The 26,150-nt window shown below is 41.9% G+C and overlaps 1 protein-coding gene across 3 annotated transcripts in view; it reads right to left on the bottom strand.

The window, feature by feature from the left end:
• LOC122660100 (transcription termination factor MTERF6, chloroplastic/mitochondrial) overlaps positions 1 to 26,150 on the bottom strand; it is a 95,452-nt gene that overhangs the window by 44,273 nt on the left and 25,029 nt on the right. For all 3 annotated transcript variants that reach the window (XM_043855280.1, XM_043855279.1, XM_043855278.1), the window contains one exon: positions 8,681 to 8,863. In XM_043855280.1, the coding sequence (XP_043711215.1) occupies positions 8,681 to 8,863 (183 nt within the window). The remainder of the gene's footprint in view (positions 1 to 8,680; positions 8,864 to 26,150) is intronic.

Below are 26,150 nucleotides of genomic sequence, written 5' to 3' on the forward strand. Positions count from 1 at the left end.
ATTTTTGGAGACCATTATTCTACCATTACCAGAGGGCTCTCATCCAATTTTCAGCCCTTAACTTGAAGGATTTCTTAGGTTTCTCTTCACAACAGCTCCTCTCTGTGATTTGGGCTTCTCTATTGTTCTAATGGGTGACTCAGTGGATTCGACTGCTACTTCTGTTGGTGATGGACACAGTAAAACAGATTATCATACCTTTCCTCCTAATCCAATCAAGTTGGATGGCACTAATTACTTGCTTTGGTCTAGGTCTGCTTCCTTTGCCATTGCTGGCCGTGGCCTTACTGGTCATGTTACTGGCACCAGTGTTATGCCAACTGAGATTGGGGCTGCTCATGACAGGTGGCTGGCCAACAATGGAGTTCTCATGTCCTACCTCATTGGCTCTATGACTTCCGATCTGCAGCATAATTTTCTTCTCCTTGACACAGCCTCGGAGATTTGGGCTGCTTGCAAGGAGACTTACGGGCAGCTTAGCAATGATGCCCAGGTATATGAACTCAGCAAGAAGGTCCTTCACACTACTCAGGGAGATTTGACAGTCTCCATATATTATGCTCTTTGCGTAGCCTTTGGCAGCAACTGGATCACTTTTCTGACTTTCACCCAAGTACAGCTGCTGATATTACCTCATACAAGAAAAATGTGGACAAGATCAGGGTTTATGATTTTTTGGCTGGGTTGAATGTAGAGTATGATCAGATTCGGGTTCAAGTGTTGGGACACAAGCCTTTTCCCACACTTGAACAATCCTATGCCCTGGTCTCCTCTGAAGAAAACCGTAGGGCTGCCATGTTGCACCCTCCTATTACTGACAGATCAGCTCTCAAGGTTGCTGCCCCGGCCCCTCCTGCACCTAGTGGCACTGCTTCTCTTGGTGATTCTACTACAGGGACTGTTGTTTGTGAGCACTGTCACAAACCCTACCACACCAAAGAGAAGTGTTGGAAACTTCATGGGAAACCGGCTGATTTTGAAGCTAAAAGGGCTGCCAAGACAAAGATAAAGACAAAGACCAAGGCCCATCAGACTGAGACTGTTACTGCAGCCCCTGCTACTGACACTGGTCTATCCCAGGATGATCTACAGGCACTCCTACGTATGCTGAGGTCTTCCGCTGCTGCTGCCTCTACTACTTCAGTTACTGCCAATTCTTCTGCTCCTTCATGTTCACACTTTACCCGGTCAGGTATCCCTTTTGGAGGTCATTGTGCTTCTGTAGCTTCCCATCCTTGGATCATAGATTCTGGAGCTATAGATCACATGACCGGTTCCTCTAGTCTATTTCATAGATATTCTCCCACTTCTGGGAAAGACAAGGTCAAAGTGGCTGATGGTTCCCTTTCTTCCATATCTGGAAAAGGAATCATCAACTGCACTTCATCTCTTCCCTTGTCTTCTGTTTTGCATATTCCTAATTTTACTACTAACCTTCTTTCCATTAGTAGTATTACTCGTGATCTAAACTGCAAAGTCACTTTTTTTCCTTCTCATTGTGTGTTTCAGGATCTGGAATCTAGGAAGACGATTGGATTGGTTAAAGTGCACGGTGGGCTATACCTGCTTGATGACGGTCGCTTCTCTCCACCACCATTACCTTCTCCGCTACACCAGAGCTCTTTGGTCTCTTCTGAACTCTACCAGTGGCATTCTCGGTTAGGTCACCCCCCTTTAGGAATTTTAGCTCATTTATTTCCTAGTTTGGTCACCCTACGTACTAAGGATGACTTTTTTTGTGAGGCTTGTGTTCTGGCCAAACAGACACGTTCAACTTATCCACTTTCAAATAAAAGGAGTTCTTCTTGTTTTCAATTAGTGCATTCTGATGTTTGGGGTCCTAGTCGTAGGACTTCTCTTTCTGGTCATCGTTGGTTTGTATCTTTCATTGATTGTCATTCTAGGAACACCTGGGTGTATCTTTTGCACACAAAAAATCAGGTTTTTTCATGTTTTCAGCATTTTCATAAAATGATCCAAACTCAGTTCCAGGCTACTCTCAAAATATTGAGAAGTGATAATGGAACCAAGTATACTAAATCCCAATTTCAAAAATATTTGGCTGATTATGGAATTATTCACCAAACTAGTTGTGTTGATACCCCTGCCCAGAATGGTGTGGCAGAAAGGAAAAATCGCCACTTATTGGAAATGGCCAGGGCTTTGATGTTTGTGCGGAATGTCCCATCTCAATATTGGGGGGATGCGGTTCTAACTGCAGCCTATCTCATCAATAGGTTACCTTCTCGGGTTCTTAACTCTTGTAGCCCCTCTGATGTTTTATTGGGTCATTCCTCCTTTATTGTGCCTCCCAAAGTATTTGGGTGTGTGTGTTATGCTAGAGATACCAGATCTCCAGGCAAACTTGAACCTAAGGAGCTCCGCTGTATTTTCTTGGGTTATTCTCCAACCCAGAAAGGTTATAAGTGTTACCATCCCCCTTCCTGCCGTACCTTGGTTAGTATGGATGTTGTTTTCTATGAGACCCTTTCTTATTCTTCTTCACCACTTCTTCAGGGGGAGAGTTCTAGCGAAGATGTGTCTCTTGAGATTCCTCCACTGGAGGTTCCTCTGGCTGCTGCCCAGCCTCTTTTACCACCACCCACGGCTGCTGCCCAGCCTCCTTTGACTGCTGCCCAGCCTCCTTTGGATGCTGCCCATCCTACTCTAATCAATGTCCAACCTCCTCTGGCTGTTCCTCCCTCACCTAACGGGAATCCTTTATAGGGGGAGACCATAGAAAATAGTGTTGTTAATGTTCCTATTCAGGGGGAGCTGACTCCAGTCCAGAGAACTATTGGTGAATTTCAGAAGAGAATTGACAACTCCAACATACTCACCTATACAAGGGGTAGAACCAACAGAGGGTAGCTGCAATCCACTTTAGCAACAATACCCATCCAATTTCCGGATCCAGATCCAGACTCCCCATCTCCTGGTAATCCCTCTTCTTCCGACCTACCTATTTCTCATCACAACGGTACTAGGACTTGCACTTTACATCCCATATCTCATATTGTTTCTTATAGTTCTCTTTCTCCCTCTTTTCATGCTTTTGTATCTTCTCTTTCTTCTGTTTCGATTCCTAAAAATTGGTAGGAAGCATCTACAGATGGAAAGTGGAAGGCAGCAATGTTGGAAGAAATGAGAGCACTACATAAAAATAATACATGGGATCTTGTGGCTCTTCCTCCAGGGAAAAAACCAGTTGGAAGTAAATGGGTCTTTGTGGTCAAACAGACGGTTGATGGTTCTGTGGATCGATATAAGGCACGTCTAGTTGCAAAGGGGTTCACTCAAACTTATGGAGTTGATTATCAGGAGACCTTTGCACCGGTGGCAAAGCTTAACACTGTCAAGGTGTTATTATCTTGTGCTGTAAATCTTGGGTGGGATCTTCAGCAGTTAGATATAAAGAATGCCTTCCTCCATGGGGAGCTTGAGGAGGAGGTATATATGGACATTCCACCAGGCTTCTCTAATGACAAGACCAAGGGCAGGGTCTGTAAATTGAAGCGTGCACTTTATGGGTTGAAGCAGTCACCTAGGGCCTGGTTTGGCAGATTTCACAAGGCTATGATTTCAGCAGGTTATAAGCAGAGCAATGCTGATCACACTTTGTTTATCAGACGAGTTGGTGACAAGGTAACTCTTCTCATAGTCTATGTGGATGATATTGTGATCACTGGTAATGATGGTGATGCTATCAAGAATTTAACGCTCTTCCTTGGCCATGAGTTTAAAGTAAAAGATCTTGGCCCTCTAAAATATTTTCTAGGGATAGAAGTTGCTCGATCTTCGAAGGGCATCTTTCTTTCTCAAAGAAAATATATCCTTGATCTATTGACTGAGACTGGGCTGCTAGGTTGTCATCCTTCAGATACTCCTATGGAAGCTACTACAAAACTTAAGGAGAAAGATGGTGAACCTGTTGACAAGGGTTGTTATCAGCGATTAGTGGGCAAACTAATCTACCTCTCTCACACACGACCTGACATAGCTGTTGTTGTAAGTTTGGTGAGCCAGTTTATGCATGACCCCTATTCCTCACATATGGATGCAGTCCGTCATATTTTGCGGTATTTGAAGTCTGCTCCAGGAAAGGGAATTCTTCTCTCTCCCAATAGTCACCTGAAGATTGAAGCTTATACTGATGCCGATTGGGCTGGTTCTACTGACAGAAAATCTATCTCTGGCTATTGTTCCTTTGTGGGTGGGAACCTTGTCACATGGTGTAGCAAAAAGCAGAATGTTGTGGCTAGGTCCAGTGCTGAAGCCGAGTTTCATGCTATGGCCCAAGGAATTTGTGAACTTTTATGGCTTAGAGGATTATTGCAGAATATCGGTGTTGCTGTCCATCTTCCCATGTTGCTTTATTGTGACAATAAAGCCGCCATTAGCATTGCTCATAACCCTGTCCAGCATGATCGTACTAAGCACGTGGAGGTTGACCGACATTTCATCAAGGAGAAGCTTGAAGCCGGACTTATTTATGTTCCCTTTGTGAAGTCTACAGACCAACTGGTTGATGTGTTCACTAAGGGATTAAGTGGCAAGCTGTTTCTTCCTATCTTAGTCAAGTTGGGCATGCATGATATCTATGCTCCAACTTGAGGGGGAGTGTTAGATTATATCGACCAAAATACCGTGGGGGTATTCTGGACTTTTCTCCTTTTTTATTATGTCTTGTATGTGTGGTTTAGTCCCACATTGCTTATGTAATTATTTTCCATACCTCATTATGAATATAAATAGATGTGCTTGGGATGATAATTAATCATCCAAGCATTCAGCCTAATTCTGATCTCTTAACAGTTTTTCAGGATTTGGCCTCTGGGAAGACAATTGGATTGGGTGAAGTGCATGGTTGCTTGTACCTGCTTGATGATGGTCGTCTCACTCCACCCCCATTACCATCTCCACATTAGAACTCCTTAGTCTCTTCTGAAATTTACCAGTGGCACTCTAGACTAGGTCATCCTCCATTAGGAATTTTAGCATCTTTATTTCCTACTTTGGTCAAAAACTGTGATAAGACTGATTTTTTTTGTGAGGCTTGTGTTCTGGTCAAACAGACATGTTCAACTTATTCTATTTCTAATAAAAGGAGTTCTTTACTTTTCCATTTGGTGCATTCTAATGTTTGGGGCCCGAATCGTAAGACTTCCCTTTCTGGTAATCGCTGGTTTGTTTCCTTTACCGATTGTCACTCTAGACACACATGGGTTTACCTTATGCATACCAAAAACCAGGTGTTTTCATGTTTTCAGCATTTTCATAAAATGGTTCAAACTCAGTTCCAAGATACTCTTAAAATTTTGAGAAGTGATAATGGAACCGAGTATACAGAAAAACAATTTCAAAAGTATTTTGCTGATCATGGGATCATTCACCAGACCAGTTGTGTTGATACCCCAGCACAAAATGGTGTGGCTAAACGGAAGAACCATCATTGATTAGAAGTGGCCCGAGCTTTGATGTTTGCTCAACATGTTCCGTCCCAATATTGAGGGGATGCTGTCCTTACTGCAACCTATCTCATTAACCAGTTACCTTCTCGTGTCCATGACTCCCGTAGTCCTGCTGAGATTTTACATGGACATTCCTCTTTTGTGGTTCCCCCCAAGGTATTTGGTTGTGTGTGTTATGCTAGGGATACACGATCTCTAGGCAAACTTGAACCTCATGGGTTGAGGTGCATCTTTTTGGGTTATTCTCCAACCCAGAAGGGTTATAAGTGTTACCATCCACTTTCCCATCATTTTTCATGATGGTCTTCATATTATTCTTCACCATCTCTTCAGGGGGAGAGCTCTAGTGAAGATGTGTTTCTCCAACCCAGAAGGGTTATAAGTGTTACCATCCACTTTCCCGTCGTTTTTCATGAGGGTCTTTCATATTATTCTTCACCATCTCTTCAGGGGGAGAGCTCTAGTGAAGATGTGTTTCCTATATTAGATGTCCCTTCATCTCCTCCATCTCTTGCTGCCTCATCTCCTTTAGTTGCTGCCTCATCTCCTTTAGTTGTTGCCCCATTTCCAGTGATTGCTGCCCCATCTCCATCGGCTGCTGCCCCTTCATCCGAAGGGAATCCTTTACAGGGGGAGCTCGTAGAATAATGGTGGTAATGTTCCTAGTCAGGGGGAGCTGACTCCAGTCCAGAAAACCAACAGTGAATTTCAGAAGAGAATTGACGACTCTAACATTATCATCTATACAAAGGGATGTACCAAAAGAGGGCAACATCAATCCATTGTGGCACCAATACCTATCCAATTGCTGGCTCAGGAACCAGATCCTCCTTCTCCTGGTAAGACCTCTCCTTCTGATCTACCTATTGCTCATCGCCCAAGGGTACTAGAACTTGCACCCAACATCCTATTTCTCGCTTTGTTTCTTATAGTTCTCTTTCTACATCTTTTCGTGCATTTGTGTCCTCTCTTTCTTCTGTTTCCATTCCTAAAAATTGGCAGGAAGCTTACACAGATGGAAAGTGGAAGGCAGCAATGTTGGAAGAAACGAGCGCTTTGAAGAAAAATAATACTTGGGATCTTGTAGCCCTTCCTCTAGGAAAAAAACCAGTGGGATGTAAGTGGGTGTTTGTGGTAAAACAAAAGGCTGATGGGTCTGTGCATCGATATAAGGCACGTCTAGTTGCAAAAGGCTTCACACAGACATATGGGATCGACTACCAGGAGACCTTTGCTCCTATTGCAAAGTTGAATACAGTTCGGGTTTTGCTACCTTGTGCAGTCAATCTTAGATGGGATCTACACCAGCTGGATGTGAAGAATGCCTTCCTAAATGGAGAACTTGGTGAGGAGGTGTACATGGATATTCCACCAGGGTTTTCTTGTGACAGTAATAAAGGTAAAGTGTGCAAACTGAAGCGAGCACTTTACGGGCTGAAGCAGTCAACTCGAGCATGGTTTGGGCGATTTCGCAATACCATGATCTCTGTGGGCTATAAGCAGAGTAATGCTGATCACACTCTCTTTATAAAGAGGGCTAGTGAAAAACTCATTGTTCTTATAGTCTATGTGGATGACATTGTGGTTACTGGCAACGATGGTAATGAGATCAACCGGCTGAAGCAGTTTCTTGGCCAAGAGTTTGAGATTAAAGATCTAGGGAAGCTTTAGTACTTTCTTGGGATTGAAGTTACCAGATCTTCTAAAGGCATCTTTCTCTCCCAAAGGAAGTATGTCCTAGACCCTATTGGCTGAAACTGGTTTGCTAGGGTGTCACCCGTCCAATACTCCTATGGAGGCTATTATCCATCTCAAAGAAAAGGAGGGTGAACCTGTTGATAAAGGCCGGTACCGAAGACTAGTGGGGAAACAAATTTATCTCTCACATACACGTCCAAACATTGTTGTTGTTGTGAGTACTGTGAGTCAGTTCATGCATGACCCCTATTCTTCTCATATGGCAACTGTAGTTCGAATTCTTCAGTACTTGAAGTCAACTCCTGGAAAAGGCATTCTTCTGTCTCCTAATGGTCACCTACGGATAGAGGCATATACCAATGTTGATTGGGCTGGTTCTACTGATCGGAAGTCTATCTCTAGGTACTGCTCTTTTGTAGGAGGCAATCTTGTCACTTGGCGTAGCAAGAATCAAAATGTGGTTACTCGTTCTAGTGATGAAGCAGAGTTTCGTGCCATGGCACAGGGCATTTGTGAGTTACTTTGGCTGAAAGGCTTGCTACAAGACCTTGGTGTTCCTGTTTATCTTCCTATGATGTTGTACTGTGACAACAAAGCCACAATCAGCATTGCACACAACCTGGTACAGCATGATCTCACCAAACATGTTGAAGTGGACAGGCATTTCATCAAGGAGAAATTGGAAGAAGGGTTGATTTGGGTTCCCTTTGTGAAGTCTACTGATCAGGTTGTTGATATTTTCACTAAGGGATTGTCTGGGAAGCTGTTATATCCTATTCTAGTCAAGTTAGGCATGATTGACATATTTGCTCCAACTTGAGGGGGAGTGTTGAATTATGTACACCAGAATACCCCACGGTATTCTGGTCTTTTTACCTCTTATTTACCTCTTTATTGCTCTTCATTATTCATTCTAGTATGTAAGGGCAATTCTGTCCATGTAATGTTTTGGATTATTATAAATATAGAGCTTGGGGTCCGTCTTAGACATCCTAGCATTCACTTTTCCTAATTCTACTCTCTCAACAAAAAGAAGAGAGACGATTGGGAGGGGGGGGAAGTAATCTGTAAGTTAGATCAGAAAATTGGCTCTGATGCCATGTTAGTAGAACAAAATTGACTGAATGCTAGAATGATCTAAATGATCAGTCAAGCCCTTTATTCATAATAAGTAAAGAGATTACAAAAGGACAGAATTGTCCCTACTGTAGCCAACTCTACTAAGAGTAGAGTCGGCAGTACATAAAAAGAAGCCCAAAAAGACCAAAATACCCCCACGGTATTTTGGTATACATTATTCAACACTCATGGACATTAAAGAACCCAGTGTTGGGTTTAATCACTTCCTAACATGCTTGACAGACAATAGAATTTCCCACGCATCCAAATAAGAAAAACTATTCAGTACACAATTAGACATTCCTTTTTCGTAAAGCATAACAATCAACAAAACCATCAAATGTGGAGCTCTAAGTGTTAGTGAACATATGAAGAAAGGCACAACAGCCAACCTCGAGAAACTCATGAGGCTTCCGTAGTAGCAGTTGAGGACTTGAAGCAATAACCTGACCCAACTTCTTGTTTTTAATACCCAATCCTTCAAATTGTTCTACCATATACTTTATTTTGCTTGTTGAGCATCCCAATAGATGTGGCCAACTTTTGATTGCAGTCTCCACATGTGCTTTTGGTACCTGGCATAAATAAGCCCCTCAGCATTTCAATAGGGGTACAAAAGAGCATGAGTAATAAAATTAGGGGTCTTCAATTGCAAGAAAACAATGAATAGTCTTTGGAGACTTTAAATTAGAAAAGAACAAAGGAGTGATAAATCTCTAATGCTGATAAAATACAATGCAGACCCAAGAAATGGTAAAATAATGATCCGAGACAATAACTAAGACAAGACCAAAACAATCTTTCCTTAGCAAGTTATGGAATACAGTAGTTCAAGTTCCTCTCATAGTTGTCATGGCGACGCCATGGCGTCCTGGCGCTGGAGAGGGTTGCATGGAGACCTACGCCATGGCGACCCTCTTTGATTTCTTCTTCCTGCCTCGATTTCTTCTCTCTTTTTTTCCTCTTCGATTTCTTCTTCCTCTTCGATTTCTTCTTGATTTCTTCTTCTTCTTCTTCCCTCTTCGATTTCTTCTTTCCCTCTTCATCTTCTTTCATTTCTTCTTCGATTTCTTCTTGTCTTCTTTCCCTCTTCGATTTTTTCTTCCTGTCTTCTTTCCCTCTTCGATTTCTTTCGATTTCTTCTTTCCCTCTTCGATTTCTAAATTTTCTTCTTAAAACTTGAGAAACAATAGAGAAAAAATAAAACATGGCTTGAGTATACATCTATTAACACATTAAAAATAGAGAAAATAAAAAATAAAACATGGTCAACATGTCGATATATCGACGTGACACCCCTCCACCGACTTGGATCGCCGTGACGCCTTGACAACTATGGTTCCTCTAATATGATTTTTGTTTTCCTAATAAATCTGTTAGCTGATATTTTAAGTTACCATGATGGAGGACCTTGAACATATCTTGCCATATGATATCTAACACCAAGACATAAGCCACCTTTAACACCCCTTCTGAAACTTTCACTTAAATATTTGATTGAATTTTAAATATTAAACATTATTTAATGAGCATTAAAACATTATTAAAAGCGATAATGGAATAAAAGGAAAACAATTAATTAAAGCGGTAGTATTTCGGTAATTTCAGACAGTACTTAACATCAATGTATCAAGCCAACAGTTATAATGGTAGTCCCAATACACTAACTTGATTATTAGGTTATAGATTATTATTAGCAAGTATTCAAAAGTATGTTCAAAGTTGTAAGGTTGTTTCATGTTGTAGCTATTATTAGATTCATCATTTAGTAATCGTCTATTAATATGGCATGATATAGAAGTATAGAACAGCAATGATGAACAAAATATTCCAAAGCTCGCTTACTTACATTTAATCTAAGGTGAGGTTCATCCAATGGTAGTGTCTCTTCATCAATAGGGTTATCTTTGAGATTGGAGTATTTACTATGATATCACTTAAATTGGTGAGGATCTACCCCTATGGAAGAATGCCATGGTAGAGGAAATGCAAGCCTTGAAGAAAAATGACACTTGGTAGGTTGTGCTTGTCCTAATGGAAAGAACGCAGTTGGATGCAAGTGGGTATTCACAATAAAGCATAATGCAGATGGAACCATTGCTCACTATAAGGCCAAACTGGTTGCCAAAGGATTCACTCAGACCTATGGCATTGATTACCAAAAAACATTTGCCCCAATGGCAAAAATGAACTCTGTTTGAGCCCTGTTGTCTTGTGCTGAAAACATGGGATGGGATCTTCAGCAGTTGGATCATGGATGTGAAGAATGCCGTCCTCAATGGTGATCTAGAAGAAGAAGTCTACATGGACATTCCTCCAGGTTTTGAATCATCAGCTACAACTGGCAAAGTGTGTAAACTCTGAAAATCACTCTATGGATTGAAAATGTCTCCCTGCGCCTAGTTTGGCAGATTTCAAAAGGCTATGCTGAAATTTGGCTTCAAACAAAGTCATGCGGACCATACCTTGTTTATCAAGCACAAAATAGGCAAGGTCTTTGGACTTATTGTTTATGTGGATGATATAGTGATCACTGGAGATGATGAGGAAGAAATCCCCCTTCTAAAGACCCGACTGGCAACCGAGTTCGAAACTAAGGACCTAGGGAACCTCAAGTACATTTTTGGGAATCAAAGTGGCTAGATCCAACAAAGGAATCTTTACTTTTCAAAGAAAGTATGTTCTAGACCTTCTTGAAGAGACTGGGATGCTCGGTTGCAAGCCTGCGGATTCTCGCATTGAAGTTAACCACCAACTCAGCATCACTGGTGGTAACTCTATAGAAAGGAGCGATATCAACATCTCATCAGCAGACTTATATATTTATCTCACGCTAGGCCAAACATCGCCTATGACGTAGGAGTTGTTAGTCGCTTCCTACATGATCCGAAGATTGTACATCTTTAGGCAGTTTACAGAATTCTTTGGTATTTATAGTCAGCTCCTGGAAAGGGTATTCTATTCTTAAATAATGGGAATCTGAAATTAGAATCCTTTACTGATGCTGACTGGGCTGGCACTGTTGATGACCGAAGATCCACTTCTGGCTACTGTACATTCCTTGGAGGAAATTTGGTAACTTGAAGGAGCAAGAAACAATCTGTGGTTTCCAGGTCAAGTGCTGAGGCAGAATACAAGGCAATGACACAAGGGCCTTGTGAGCTCATTTGGTTGAAGAAACTTCTCCAAGATTTGGGAATAGCACCAAAAGGGCCTATGAGACTCTATTATGATAATAAAGCTAGCTACAATCAGTATAGCTCATAACCCTGTTCAGCATGATAGGACAAAACATGTTGAGATTGATCGACACTTTAGCAAGGAGAAGATTGAAGAAGGTTTGATTTGCACTCCGTTTGTTACAACTGAGAAACAACTGGCTGATGTTTTCACTAAAGGCTTAACGGTCAAATCCTTCCATCCGATTGTCTCCAAGTTGGGCATGAGAGATATCTATGCACCAACTTGAGGGGGAGTGTTGAAGGATGATCCATCGACCTAAGACCCGGACCCAAATACACTAAAGTGTCCAGGTTCATTATGCACATGTTGCACATGTGATTCTGCTAAGATTTTATTTTCAAGGACTTTATTTCCATTATTATAATGATCTATAATTATAAATAAAGTGGTGGCCTCTGTCTTCTTGAAAAGCCAAATCATTCTCTCTTTTATCTCTTCCTCTCAACTATATATCTTCGTGTTAGAGTGCTGGAAATTGGAATAATCTTAATTACCCTTTCATTCTTGAATTCAGCTTAACAAAAAGAAACTATTAGTTAGTTGTTAGCAATATATTGATTGTGTGAGACCCACCTCTAAATTCGGCCTCACTAAACATGTGTACTTTCGAGTGCAAGTTCAGCAACCATGTATGCCTTCATGTTGTGGGCTGTATCTATTGTGGATTCGGACCAATCCCTCAATTAGTCAATGGAGGATATCGAAGAGCCAGCCCCATTGGCCATTATTGAATCTAAGGAACCTGGAGGAACCCCGCACATAAGTTTTGCATGCGAGGTATGCTGGGAGGAGTGCATACAAAACCTATCAATCTCTTAGGCCAGATCATAGGTAAGAAACTATTATTATATATATAGAACTAATGTTTTATTTGCATAGTATTGGCTGAAAACTAAATTTTCTCCTGTGGGACCCACATACCCCGTCTGGATCGAGCTGCCTGTGTTCCATCACAACCGGGTTCTCAATTATATCGCGGGACAACAATCCTAGGAGTCCGGGACTAAACTATAAGTTCTTAAGGGGTTAATTGTCTTTTGATTAGTTTAGAGAATCACATTAACCAAACCAATTCTATTTTAGCCAAACCAAATGGACCTTAGTAGCCTTTACTATATAAGCAATACTTAGTTTTAAGGCTAGGTTGTGTACTGATGCAACATGGAAGGTGGTTGCATATGCTTCCCAGCAGCTGAAGGATTACGAGAAGAATTATCCCACACATGATCTGGAATTGGCTGCAGTGATCTTTGCACTGAAGATTTGGCGGCATTACTTGTACGGGGAAAAGATTGAAATATACACAGATCACAAGAGTCTCAAGTACTTCTTCACACAGAAGGAGTTAAACATGAGGCAAATGAGGTGGCTGGAACTTGTGAAAGATTATGACTGTGATATCCAATACCATCCAAGTAAAGCCAATGTGGTGGCTGATGCTCTTAGTAGAAAATCACCAAATTGGTCAACAGAGGACATAATAGTAAGTGAGCATTTAGTAAAGGAGCTTAAAGAGCTTGGCACAGTAATGGTAATTGGAAGTACTACTGGCTTACTATCTATGTTAACAGTACAACCATCACTTAGAGCACAAATTATTTCAGCTCAAGCTACTGACGAAGAATTTCAGAAAATAATGAAGGACATCAAGGAAGGAATACAGAAGGACAAAGACTTCAAAGTAACTCCAGATAGCACTCTCATGTTTAGGGACCGTTTATGTGTGCCCGCAAATGGTGACCTAAAAAATCTAATATTGAATGAAGCACACCACTCTCAACTATCTATGTACCCAGGGAGTACAAAAATGTGTAAGGACCTGAAGTAATATTTGTGGTGGTATGGAATGAAGAATGATGTAGCAACCTATGTGTCTAAGTGTTTGACATGCCAACAAGTCAAGGCCGTTAGACACCAACCTCAAGGTTTGTTACAACCTTTGGCAATTCCTGAATGGAAGTGGGAACGGATTACAATGGATTTTGTCACAGGCCTACCCCGCACCAGAAAAAGTATGGATACCATCTGGGTAGTTGTGGATCGATTAACCAAAACAGCCCACTTCATTCCAATGAAGATTACTTATTCCGTGGACCAGCTAGCAAAGTTATATGTTGACAATATTGTTCAACTGCTTGGAGTACCAGTAAGTATAGTGTCAGACAGGGATCTCAGATTTACGTCAAGGTTCTGGAAAAGTCTGCAAAGTGCAATGGGTACTAATTTGAACCATAGCTCGACACATCACCCCCAAACTGATGGGCAGTCAGAGAGGACAATTCAAACCTTAGAGGATATGCTTAGAGCATGTGTGATGGAGATGAGTGGTAATTGGGATGACCACCTTTCTTTAATTGAATTTGCCTACAACAATAGCTACCAAGCAACCATTGACATGACACCTGTCAAACCTGCCCCAGACTGACTGGGATTTTGAATGAAGGACAGGAACCTGTGACCAATCACCCAAACACACTGTGGAGCATCACTCCAGTGGTTGAATTCAGTGGAGAACCCCCGAGGATGTCATTGTATATGCCTGTTAGAAGATAGGTTGCAGACCCATGCAACTGCACTACTCACAGCCTGATGTACAGCTCCAACTCCAAGTACTCTCTCTCCTGCCCAAATATGAGGGGCTCACACCTGTTCAAATGTGTGTCTGGCCTTGGAAGGGGTGTTGGTGCAATGCCTAAGTCATAGGCCTAACACCTGTGCAAGCCTAAGGCAAAAAAAGCAAAGTTGTATTCTCTGGGCGATGCATTGGGCGATTGGCCCAAAGGCCCAGTGAAACGCCCAGAGTGCCTGAAACTGATTTATTGGGCTCTAGACTGCTGGGAATCATACACATAGCCTGTGAACACCCTCCAGAGGTAGATGGGAATTTTAGAAACCAATACCCACCCTTGGAATCATGTGGACCCCACCAGTGCAGCCAGAATGGCCCAGAATGCACTAAAAAATGCATTCTTGGGAAGTGGGACCTAAGGCCAAACAGGCCTTAGTCATGCTAAAGCTATAAATAGGGGAGGATCAGCTCCCATTTTCGTTTCCTATTGCAGTTACTGAGATAGAAAGAGAGAAAGAGAAGGAGAAGGAAGGAGAAGAGAAGGAAAGGTGAGACCTGAGCTGTCTCTGACACTGAACCAGCCTGCATACAAGATCCAGGTAACGATCTCAGCCTCTGTATACTGCTGTTCACCATGTTAGACCACAGTTCTCTGGTCTGATTGGTGTGTCTCTGACCTGTAATACTCAAAACACCACTAGGATGCATAGGGAAGCATGGGATCTTGCATGCAAGATCTGACCATCATATGGTCTGTTATACTGCTGCTACTGCAGTTGAGACTGAAATCAGTCTCTAAGATGAGTTATACTGCAGACTTGCACCCAGAGCATGCAGTCTGGGCATGGATCTCTGCATGCAATTAGATCTTTGCATACCTTAGTATAAGATCAGTATTATTTCATGAAAATACATGTAAAACAAGCCATTAAGCCTGAGCTCAGCCTGGACAGCCATTCTCTGTGCTATCAGAGCTCCCCCCAGCTCCCAAATGGGAAAGCCAAGCTTGAATCCATTTGGACCAATGGATTTTTCTTTATTTTTGGTCCATGGTCATCCCATTTGCATCCATGATCGAAACCATGGCTGGCCCTACTGCAAAATCCAAGAATTTGAGCTTAAACTCATGTTAAACAGGCTCTGGGCGATTGGCCCAAACGCCCAGTGAAACGCCCAGAGATGGCATTTGGCTCAGATGTGAATTCTGCCTTTTGGACCTTCACCAATGGACCTAGAGCAGTTTGGAGAGGATGTAAATGACCAAAATACCCCTCTCCACTAGTCCTTGTTGTCCTCCATACCCCGGATGCTCAGGTGGGCCCCATAGGGCCAGGTAACCATGCGTAGAGCTGGTTTCAGCTAGGCTGTGAACCTTTGCATTGGTTTGAGAGGTTGTTTGGGCCATGCATAGGCAGGCTATGTTGTGGAAATACCAAGAAATGTGAATCTTACATCTCTAGATGATGCACTGGGAGATAGATCCAAAAGCCCAGTGCATGACCCAGAGAATTATAGGAAATACCTGTATAAATACAAGGTCAGTATAATTAAGTCTAGACCAACTCTAGGACACTAATGTATTCTTAAACTTTATTTGACACACTTTTATGATCCGATAAACTAGGTTTTGATCCCGAGCTCAAGATGCACAGTCAATTACCAACAGGGACCGAGCCGACAGCTGAACCAGTAGGACTAGAACAAGGTGAGTGAAATCACACCATGTGTGTAAATGTAACATGGCTAACGAGTCATGACAATTACAATGATACTTTTTATTTTGTTCACTTTTCTCAATTACTGTATATTATGTTAAGTAAAAAAAATGCTTGATTGGTGAATACTGTGAATGAACAATGAATGCTTGTATGTGAATTGCTAGACTAGACGTCGTAGCCGGCTTGGAAATGAGGCCTGTGGTAGCCCGTAGAATGGGATGCGGTTGACACTACCCGACTCATACTATGCCATATAGATGCATTGGGCTAGAGTATCATCACCTGTGCTACGCACCCTTGCCAACAGGGGTTAAGGTGTTAGATGCCTGTGAGAGTGACCATATGAATAAGAAAAGAAAAGAGATGGAAATGTTATGCACCAAAAGGGTGGTTATGAGGCTATATGCCAGCAAAAGAAATAAGATATGTTGAAATGTGGATGGATGCCTCTCAGGTTAATCCCAGAAGGCTGGTCGGGCTGACCTTGGTGACTGATGTGGGAGCTGATCAGTCCTCTCCGACAACTCAATGGGTGTATCGCAGGAAGGGGTTAAAAGCCCGCACCAGGGATACATGTATTGGGGATTGTAGTAGCACTTACCCGCCTTAGATGTGATGTTAGGTGGCTAATAAATAAAATGAACTGCACATCATGTAGGACTCATATGGTTGTGCTTGCATATGCATGCATGGTGATATTTCATTCACGGGCTCGGTGGAGCTCAAACTCTTTTGTATATGTTTTGTTAGATGATCCTGCAGGTAGATATCTCCGTGGAGGGGAGGCTTATCTCCTGGAGACGGGCTTTGGTTACTACGACAATATTGGTGTGGACCCGGACGGAGGTCATACCACTGGTGCGAGTCTTTTCAGTGATAGTTGAGGAGGACCCGTGAGGGGTGTGCAGCTGACTCTATTTTTGACTATGGGATTTCTTTTTGGTTTTACTAGGGATCCCTCTTTTGTACAGCTTTGTTTTGGGGCTCGGGTTGCCTTGCCCTGTTTATATTCTTTTGTAAAGCTGGGTCGAATAGAGTTGGGACTGCTGATGTTCAGAGAGAGTGAGAACTAAAAACAATATTGGTTGTATATATTTGCTTTCCTTTGTTTATCTTACAAGTTTAATGTAAATATTAGCTTTCCGCAGCACTCTATGTTATGCATCTTGTATTATTGTGGATGTGTGTGTCTGTGAATGGATTAACAACTTCTAGATCCTTGAGGTTTGGCGGATTGCTACTGTGCAATTCGGGTCACCTACCTAATCTTCCCAAGGGGCGGTTTGGGGTGTGACAACACCTTTCAAGGCACTTTATGGAAAGACTTATCGTACCTTATTGTATTGGGATGAGGTTGGTGAGCGACACATCTTGGGCCTAGAGTTGATCCAAACCACTTGTGAGAAGGTTGAACTCATCAGAGAGAAGATCAAGGCTGCCCAGTCTCGATAGAAAAGCTATGCTGATAAGAGAAGATAGTACATAGAGTTCAATGTTGGAGAGAAGGCCTTTTTGAAGGTATCTCCAACCAAAGGAGTTATACGTTTTAGTAAGAAAGGGAAACTAAATCCAAGATACATTGGCCCTTTCGAGATTCTAGCCAGAGTTAGGGCGGTGGCTTATAAGCTAGCACTACCTCCATCACTAGCAGGTGTTCATAATGTCTTCCATATCTCCGTGTTGAGACATACATATCAGACTCAACACATCTTCTGACTCAACAGCCTGCTGAACTTGTTGCTGATCTGACATATAGAGGTACCTGAGGAAATCATTCATAGGAAGGAGCATAACCTAAGGAACCATACCATCTCATATGTTAAGGTTAGATGGAGTAATCACTCCTCTAATGAAGCATCTTGGGAGCGAAAAGACTCAATGCGGAAAAGATATCCTCACCTTTTCGGCATATCAGGTATGCAAATTTCGAGGATGAAATTTTCTTTTAAAGATGGGGGAGTGTGAGACCCACCTCTAAATTCGGTCTCACTAAACTTGTGTACTTTCAGGTTCAGGTTCAGGTTCAGAAACCATGTATGTCTTCATGTTGTGGGCTGTATTGGTTGTGGATTCGAACCAATCCCTCGATTCGTCAATGGAGGATATCGAAAAGCCAGCCTAATTGGCCATTATTGAATCTGAGGAACCTGGCGGAACCCCGCACATAAGTTTTGCATGCGAGGTATGCTAGGAGGCGTGCATACAAAACCTATCAATCTCTTAGGCCAGATCATAGAAAAGAAACTATTATGATATATATATATATATATATAACTAATGTTTTATTTGCGTAGTATTGGTTGAAAACTAAATTTTCTCCTGTGGGACCCACATACCCCATCTGGGTCGAGCTGCCTATGTTCCATCACGACCGGGTTCTCAATTATATCGCGGGACATCAATCCTGGGACTAAACTATAAGTTCTTAAGGGGTTAATTGTCTTTTAATTAGTTTAGAGAATCACATTAACCAAACCAATTCTAGTTTAGCCAAACTAAACGGACTTTAGTAGCCTTTACTATATAAGCAATACTTAGTTTTAGAATTCATTTTAACTCAAAACAAGAACCGAATTCTGCTCTAGAGAAGAAGTTGAGAAAAGAGGGAGAATTGGAGAACGTAGCTATTGGAGAGAGAAGGTTTGGAGATCAGCCGATCTGTTGGGTTGCTACTACAACCTCTTTGTTAATCTTCATCAGGTAGGCTCTAAATCCTTTGAACCTGACCTAATTCTTCTTCTTCTTCTCTATTCTCTGCTGAGTTTATAACTCGAGCAATCCAAACCTTAAGAGTTGGGGTTTTTAATGTTAAAGACCCTAAATCCAACATGCAATTGGGTTAGATTTACCCAATTGGTATGTCCTCCATCCCCCTTAAGCCAATTTTATGTTTTGAAGTTATGCATGGCAAGATCCATGAAAGAATAACCTAAACCACTACACTGTAAGACCCACCGAATGGAGGTGTAGCCCTCCAACCGGTCAACCGGTCCCAGGGGACAGCCTCCATCCGGTCCTCCCCTGCTGCTTCTGATTTTGTCCTAAATGCTTAGGGCTTTGGTATGGGTCCATGTTATGTACTATTTATATTAAGCTGTAGTCTGTTGTTGGTAAAGTTTAATTGTGGGTTGGACCTTTTGTTTGGATCACTCTCCAACTCAAGGTGAGTGGAATTGACCTTAATTTGTGAGTGTTTATTGTTGTTTTCCCTATTTATGCTTGTTGCACATGTTCATTCATCATATTAGAATTATGTTCATGTATATTTATAGTTTTTCTTTTGCATTAGTTGTATGCATGATATTAGGTTGCATTCCATAATGCATAGGCATAATATATTTGTGTTTTATGACTGATGTGATTGAGAGATGATAATGGAACTGATTTGTTTTACTCCTTACTATTGAATCACATGACATTCATGTTAGAAGATGCATATGGTTAGGCTTTCATAAACCCAATGCTACGACCCTTGCCAACAGGGATAAGGTGTTGGATAACCTGTGGTAGGTCCGAAGGGATGATTCCAAAATGCCAATTGTTTGTCTCCTAGGTCCGATGTGTACTTCCGGAATGGGATGTATAGTAGGGTTCACATTGGGGGTTTGCTGGGGACTGATGCATAATTCCAGTACTGGCAGGTCTCCACGGTGGCAGATTGGTATTCTTAGGGTCCGAAGGGATGATTCTGGAACTGAGAATATCATACCTATTACAGTAGCATTTAACCTCATGAGACCTAGATCTGTTGTTAGTTGCATGCTTAGATTTAAGATATGCACCATGGACTATTTGCATCTGTTTGTATGTTTTCTCTCGCTGGGCTCAGTGGAGCTCATTCCTGTGGATTTTTATTTTTTTAGATAGTATGGCTGGTTGTGAGGAACCAAGAATGGGAACTGTTGCTACTTTGGACTTCCACAACGATGATGGTTATGCTATGAAGGAGCTTGAAGTACATGATGCTTCGTGCATGTGCGATTCGTGCGCATTTCTGTGATGTGGCCTAACAGACTAGGCTATGTTTCTTTTGTGTTTATACATTATTTTTGTTATAGAAAAGCATATAGTGGCTTTTACAACCTTTGATCTTGTATTTACTTTTGAGAAGTTGTATAGTGTAAACGCAAGTTTTATAATATGCTTATTACTTAGACTTTCTCCTACTACTGCTGTTATTATTATTATTGTTCTCTTCCCCTGCACTTTGATTCCTGTATTGTTATAATTGTGAATGGGAGTATTGTATTTGCGATCCTGGTGCTTGTGTGGATATCAGTTGGCATCCAGTCACACCATGCCCTTATCCACCGGGCCGGGGTGTGACGGATTGAGTTTGATATTGCTGTGAAGTGTAATGAGCTGTTAATTTATTATGTATTTATATCTTACTAGTACTAGCTTTAAGCCTTTAATGGGCTGTTAAATTATTCATAAAACATACTTATTGAAAACTTTTTTATTGTTTTGTTAATCGGAAAGTGTTGTGTTTTTGACTTTGTGTAACATAGCATAATTATATCATTGCTATACGAGATATAATGGAATACTGGATAATTGGATAGATAAAACGATAAAATAAATAAATAAATAAAATACTAAGTGCCTAGACAATGCCTAGGCGGGTAACTTGTCGCCTAAGCTCTTAGGCAGCCATCCAACGCCATGGGTCGCCAAGGCTCCGTGACAACTATGGTATCCCTGGAGCTTCAATGGAACTGAGCACCTCATATTGACTTCCAAAGTGTTGCCGTTTGGGAGAGAAACCTTGTAGGGTTGGGGATGCATCTCTATAGGTAGCTTACCCAGTCAACGAAGGCTTGAGATGATGCATTGATGCAGTTCCCACCTTTAGAGTTACTAAACATGCGAATGTAGAATATGCAGTGCCTCTTCCACTACTTGCCTACGGATGGTTTCAGTCAAAAGGAAATGGCTCACCACGTGGACCCTGTAGGCTTCCTCTTCATCATCATCATCAATTTCTCCTTCATCATCAGGTGGACAACCATCATACTCCTCTACCGTATCATCCTCCACAGAATTGGCAACAGCATTGGTTTTCCATCTAATAGGGCAGAATTTGACTGTGCACCCTAACATATGGAAATTGTAGCACTTTGTGTCACTGCTGCTGGTCATGGGTGCATTGCCCTTATTGATAGGAGTATTGGATGGTCGAGCTGTAGAATTGGCAGTGGTAGGAGCTCTTCGATACTCCCCAGCTTGAGAACCGAATCCCCTAGAGGGGAGCTTTAAGTGCTCTGCCGTAAGGATTTCTGAAAACAGTCCTGGAGATCACATAAATCATGACATTAATCTCCTACCTGATCTCCGGACTCAGTCCAGACTTGAAACATGAAACCAACTTTACATCATCCTCATCGATCCCGATACATGAAGCAAGTACGTTAAACTACTCTACATAATTGGCAAAAGAAATATTAACTTGTTCTAGGGTATTGAGCTTGTCATGCGGTCGAGCTTTGAATGTGGGGGGAAGAAATTTTGATTTTAGCTCTTCATCTCCTTGTATGTGGTAGGTTTTGTGCCATGAACACGCAACCATTGCCCATACATCCTCCACCACTCCCTGGCTAGACATATCAACTTGGCTCGTGCTATCTTTAATTTCCTCTCCTCTAATAAGTTGCACCAATCAAAATAGCCGTCTAGAGAAGTCAGTCAGTCAAATAATATTTGGGGATTGAGTCGCCAGTTTTATTCTTTGAGCTCTGAATTAACCTTCTGCGAAACATCAGCCTTCCTGTAAAAGCATTTGAGTGCAGCCAAACAAAGCATTTGAGTGCAGCCAAACCTCCGAGAGGGAGGTAATGTTCTGTAGAACATTAATTCTTCCACTGAGCTTTGTCGTCCGCCCATTCAGCCAAAGAATCGGAATCGAAGACCGACAAAACTTGCGGGTAGCCCACCTTGTAGATTATTGAAAGCTAAATGCAGGTTCATCAAGCTCAAAAGGGTGGTTCCCCAAAAAAATACTGGAATCGTCCCTGTAATGTTGGCTGAATTAGCAGAGAAGGGGTTCCCATCTAAAGACTAACAGGAATCTCCTAAGCAGAAAAGGGGTTCCCATCTAAATTAGCAACTTGAAGGGACGAAAGCCCAGAAAAGAAATCTGCTGGAATGGAAGAGAACTGGTTGTCACTAAGAAGCAAAACGTGTAACGAACCCAATCCACTCAAGCTTGGAAGAGGACCCGAGATTTTGTTTTTCCTCAACTCTAAACGCTGCAAGGCACTGAGGTTTTGGAGACCAGAAGGAAGAGTGCTCGAGAGACCCTGGTTTCCAATTTGAATCTGAGTAACCTTTCCATTCGTGCAGCCCACTTGTTTCCACTAAGAAGGATCTGGGTCAGTCCATCCAAGGGACTTCGGAGGGTTCAAACTCTGCTTCAAAGCCCATCACTGCTGCATTTCCCGAGTCCGTCACCGACTTCACAGGAATAAGCACTGAAATAAAACTAAAAGAATGCCGTTGTCACTGTTCCTGCCTACTTCAATGACTCCCAGCGTCAGGCTACCAAAGATGCTGGAGTTATTGCTGGTCTCAATGTCATGCGAATCATCAAAAATTTGCTACTCCAAGACCTTGAAGATGAAAAGTAACAGGGGTGGGGTGGAGTGAGTTTATTTCTTTAAGAAATAAGAAAGGGCAAAATTGTCATTTCCTTTCAAAACTAACAGAGTTAGTACTCAGGGGTACAGAAGTAATTTGTTAAATTTCAGGGATGGTAAACTGTAGACGTAATTGTTTGAAACTACAGGGGTGGTAGACGTAAATTTCCCAAAATAAAAAAAAACTACTTAAAACAGGATTGGACTTATAGAGTCCTAATCCAGCCTGATAATAACAAATAACAATAATTAAACAAGGAAAAATGGGACCCAAACAGGACCCCACAATTGAACTGATCAACTTTTCCTGAAGTGACCAGGAATCTGAAATCTTGGACAGAATTTGGAAACCGCAGGCTTCAGGAAGGGTGAGATTCTTCTGGCCACAGGCTTTTCTTCTTCTTCATTTGGTCTTGTAGTCTATACCTGGCTGCTGCATCAAGTATGAAACACAGTGACATTGGGGAAGGACAGTTACTCTGCCATTCCCCATCTTAATTTCATTCAATGCTTGCATGTAAAGTACCTTTTCCAGACAGGAAAGGAATAAAGAAACAAATCGCAAACAGATTCTAGAATCTCCAATCCACCAGCAATGATTGAAGTCCTAATTGAACTGGCTCTTAAACCCCCCCCCCCCCCTTCCCAAAAAAAACCCATAAACAGGACTGGAAATATAGAGTCCTAATCCAGCCTGACTAATAACAAAGAGCAACCCAGTGCACTACGCTCCTGCTAGTCCGCTGCTGCAGGGTCTAGGAGGGGAAAATGTACACAGCCTTACCCCCTGCTGTGCAAGAGAGGCTGTTTCCAAGTTTTGAACCCGCTACAAACAGGTTGCAATAGCGCAACTTAACCGTTGCGCCAAGGCTCACCCACTCCAGCCTGACTAATAACAAATAACAATAATTAAACACGTAAAAATCGGACCCAAACAGGACCCCATGATTGGACTGATCAACTTTTCTTGAAGTGACCAGGAATTTGGAATCTTGGACAGAATCCAGAAACTGCAGGCTTCAGGAAGGGTGAGATTCTTCTGGTCACAGGTTTTTCTTCTTCTTCATTTGGTATTGCATCAAGTACGGAACGTAGAGACATTGAGGAAGGACATCGATTCCCCATTTAAATGTCATTCAATGCTTGCATGTAAAGTATGTTTTCCAGACACTCCCAACCGCTAAATGATTCTCTAGGATGCCCGATCTTTCTGTGGGTAAACATCATTGAAAAATCCAGATGGAACTACTCCTCTGTGCCTGTGTGTTTTATTGGGGTAACGTTCACTTGTACATTCTTTTATTTTCAAAAGAAATGGACATAAGACCACTAGTATTACTATTTTAGGTAATTAGAATCCAACCTTCAAACAAAACTCAATCGTAAACACCCTATGAGAGACGAGCAAAACGCATTATAGCCACAAAGCAGCATGCCAACATACATGCAGATACAAGCCTTTAAGTTATGGTATTCATGTATGAAGCATATTTCATCATTAAGTGGATATAGAGAGGACAAGTACAAAAACAGGACCTATTGCCGTAAAACTAGGCCTCTGTACAATGTAACTATTGAATAATGTACACCAGAATACAATGGGGGTATTCTGGTCCTTTTGAGCTTTTATTTTATGTTTTATGTACTGCCTAGTAAAGTCGGCTAAGCTAGGGGTAATTCTGTCCTTAGGATATAATCCTTGATTCTACAAATATAAGGCTTGCTTGGTCTAATTGATCATTCAAGCATTACACCATATTCTGTTCTCCTAACATGGCATCAGAGCCATCTAAACTGATCTAGGTTACAGAACAAACCCCTCCCCCATCGTCTCTCCTTCCCTTCTTTTTCCACCTTCCCTCGGCCTCTTCTTCTTCCTTTTTTTCTGGTTTTATACCTTCAATAAAGGGCAGCACTAATGAGGTGATCGAATGATCTACTTGCTGCCCTCCATCTACCTCATTACCCAATGAATTGAAGAAACTGTGTTCTGCGATAGCTGCTGCCCCCTTTCTTTTCTGCGATTTTTTGGAAGTTTTCTCCTCTTGAAGATCAAGTCTCCTTTATCATTGGAGATTGATTGTTCGTATTGGAGATCCATTCTTGCAGCTCTGGCCAGCATCTATCACAAGATTTCATCACAAATTAAAGCCCCCTACCCTACATCGATCTCTCTTTCAGGGTTTTCTAAAACCCTGACAAATATCGATCTTAGGGTTAGGGTTGTTATTTTTTGCTGATTTTTTTAGGGAAGCTCTACTCCTATCAAAGGGCCACTCGACCTTAATTTCAGCATATTCTACGGAGTTTTTCTGCAACAAATCAGGTTTTCTCTTCTGGGATCGATTTCTCCAAATATCGATCTCCCTTTTCTGGATTTTATTTGGCTGGCTGCGTCGATCCCTTGCTGGTTCTTTGATTGGTCTTTGCAAGCATGAATGGTTCAGATATTACCACTGCAACTTCTAGCATTGATGGACAGACAAAACCTGAGTACCTCCCTTTGCTGCTCCTATTAAGCTAGATGGAAATAATTATTTAATGTGGTCCCGCTCTACCTATTTGACCATTGCTGGTCATGGCCTTACGGGACATATTAATGGAAGGAGACTATGCCAACTGACACTGGTTCTCTTCAGGATCGATGGGTTTCCAATGATGCGATGGTGATGTCCTATTTACTGCATTCTATACAACCTGACCTCTCCAACAATTATTTATTATTGGATACAGCCCATCAAATTTGGAGTGCTACCAAGGAGACTTATGGGCAAGTAGGGAATGATGCTCAAGTGTATGAGATTCGCAAGAAGGTTCATGACATCACACAGAAGGAATTATCAGTTTCCAAAAACTATGCTGCCCTCAAGAGTTTATGGCAACAACTGGACCACTACTCTGATTTTCAGCCATCTACTACCAGTGATATTGCTGCCTATCGCAAACACGTGGACCAAATTTGTGTTTATGATTTTCTCGCAGGGCTGAATGTTGAATATGACCCTAAACGAGTGCAAGTCCATAGCCGATCTCCCTTCCCTACTTTGGAGCAGTCCTTCGCTTTGGTTCATACTGAGGAGACCCGTTGGGCTGCTATGTTGCACACTCCTACTGTTGATAGATCAGCTTTACAAGCTGCTGGTTCCAGCCCTATCCCTACATGGCTACATCTGATGGCAATGCTTCTACAAAGGAGTCTGTGAAGTGTGAACATTGTAACAAATCCTATCACACTAAAGCTAATTGCTGGAAGTTACATGGGAAACCTGCTGATTTTGAGGCCAAGCGTGGTGGCAAAACTAAAAATAAGGCTAATCACATTGAAAGTGTAGCAACAGATCCTACTACTGACAATGGTCTCTCCCAGGAGGAATTACAGGCTTTCAGGCGTATGTTACAGGCTTCCGCCGCCTCTACTACATCTCATCCTGCCAGTTATTCCACTCCATCAGGTTCCCACTTTGCTCGTTCAGGTATTTTATTTGTTGGTCATTGTGCATCGGTTGTCTCCACTCCATGGATCATAGACTCCGGTGCCATTGATCACATGACAGGTTCTTCTAGCCTTTTTCATAAATATTCCCCTACTTCTGGCAAGGATAAAGTAAAAATGGCTGATGGCTCCCTCTCATCAGTTTCAGGAAAAGGATCCATTAGTAGCTCCCCTTCTCTTACCTTGTCTTCTGTTTTATATATT

Source organism: Telopea speciosissima, chromosome 4, assembly GCF_018873765.1.
Source record: "Telopea speciosissima isolate NSW1024214 ecotype Mountain lineage chromosome 4, Tspe_v1, whole genome shotgun sequence".
Taxonomy (NCBI): Eukaryota; Viridiplantae; Streptophyta; class Magnoliopsida; order Proteales; family Proteaceae; genus Telopea; species Telopea speciosissima.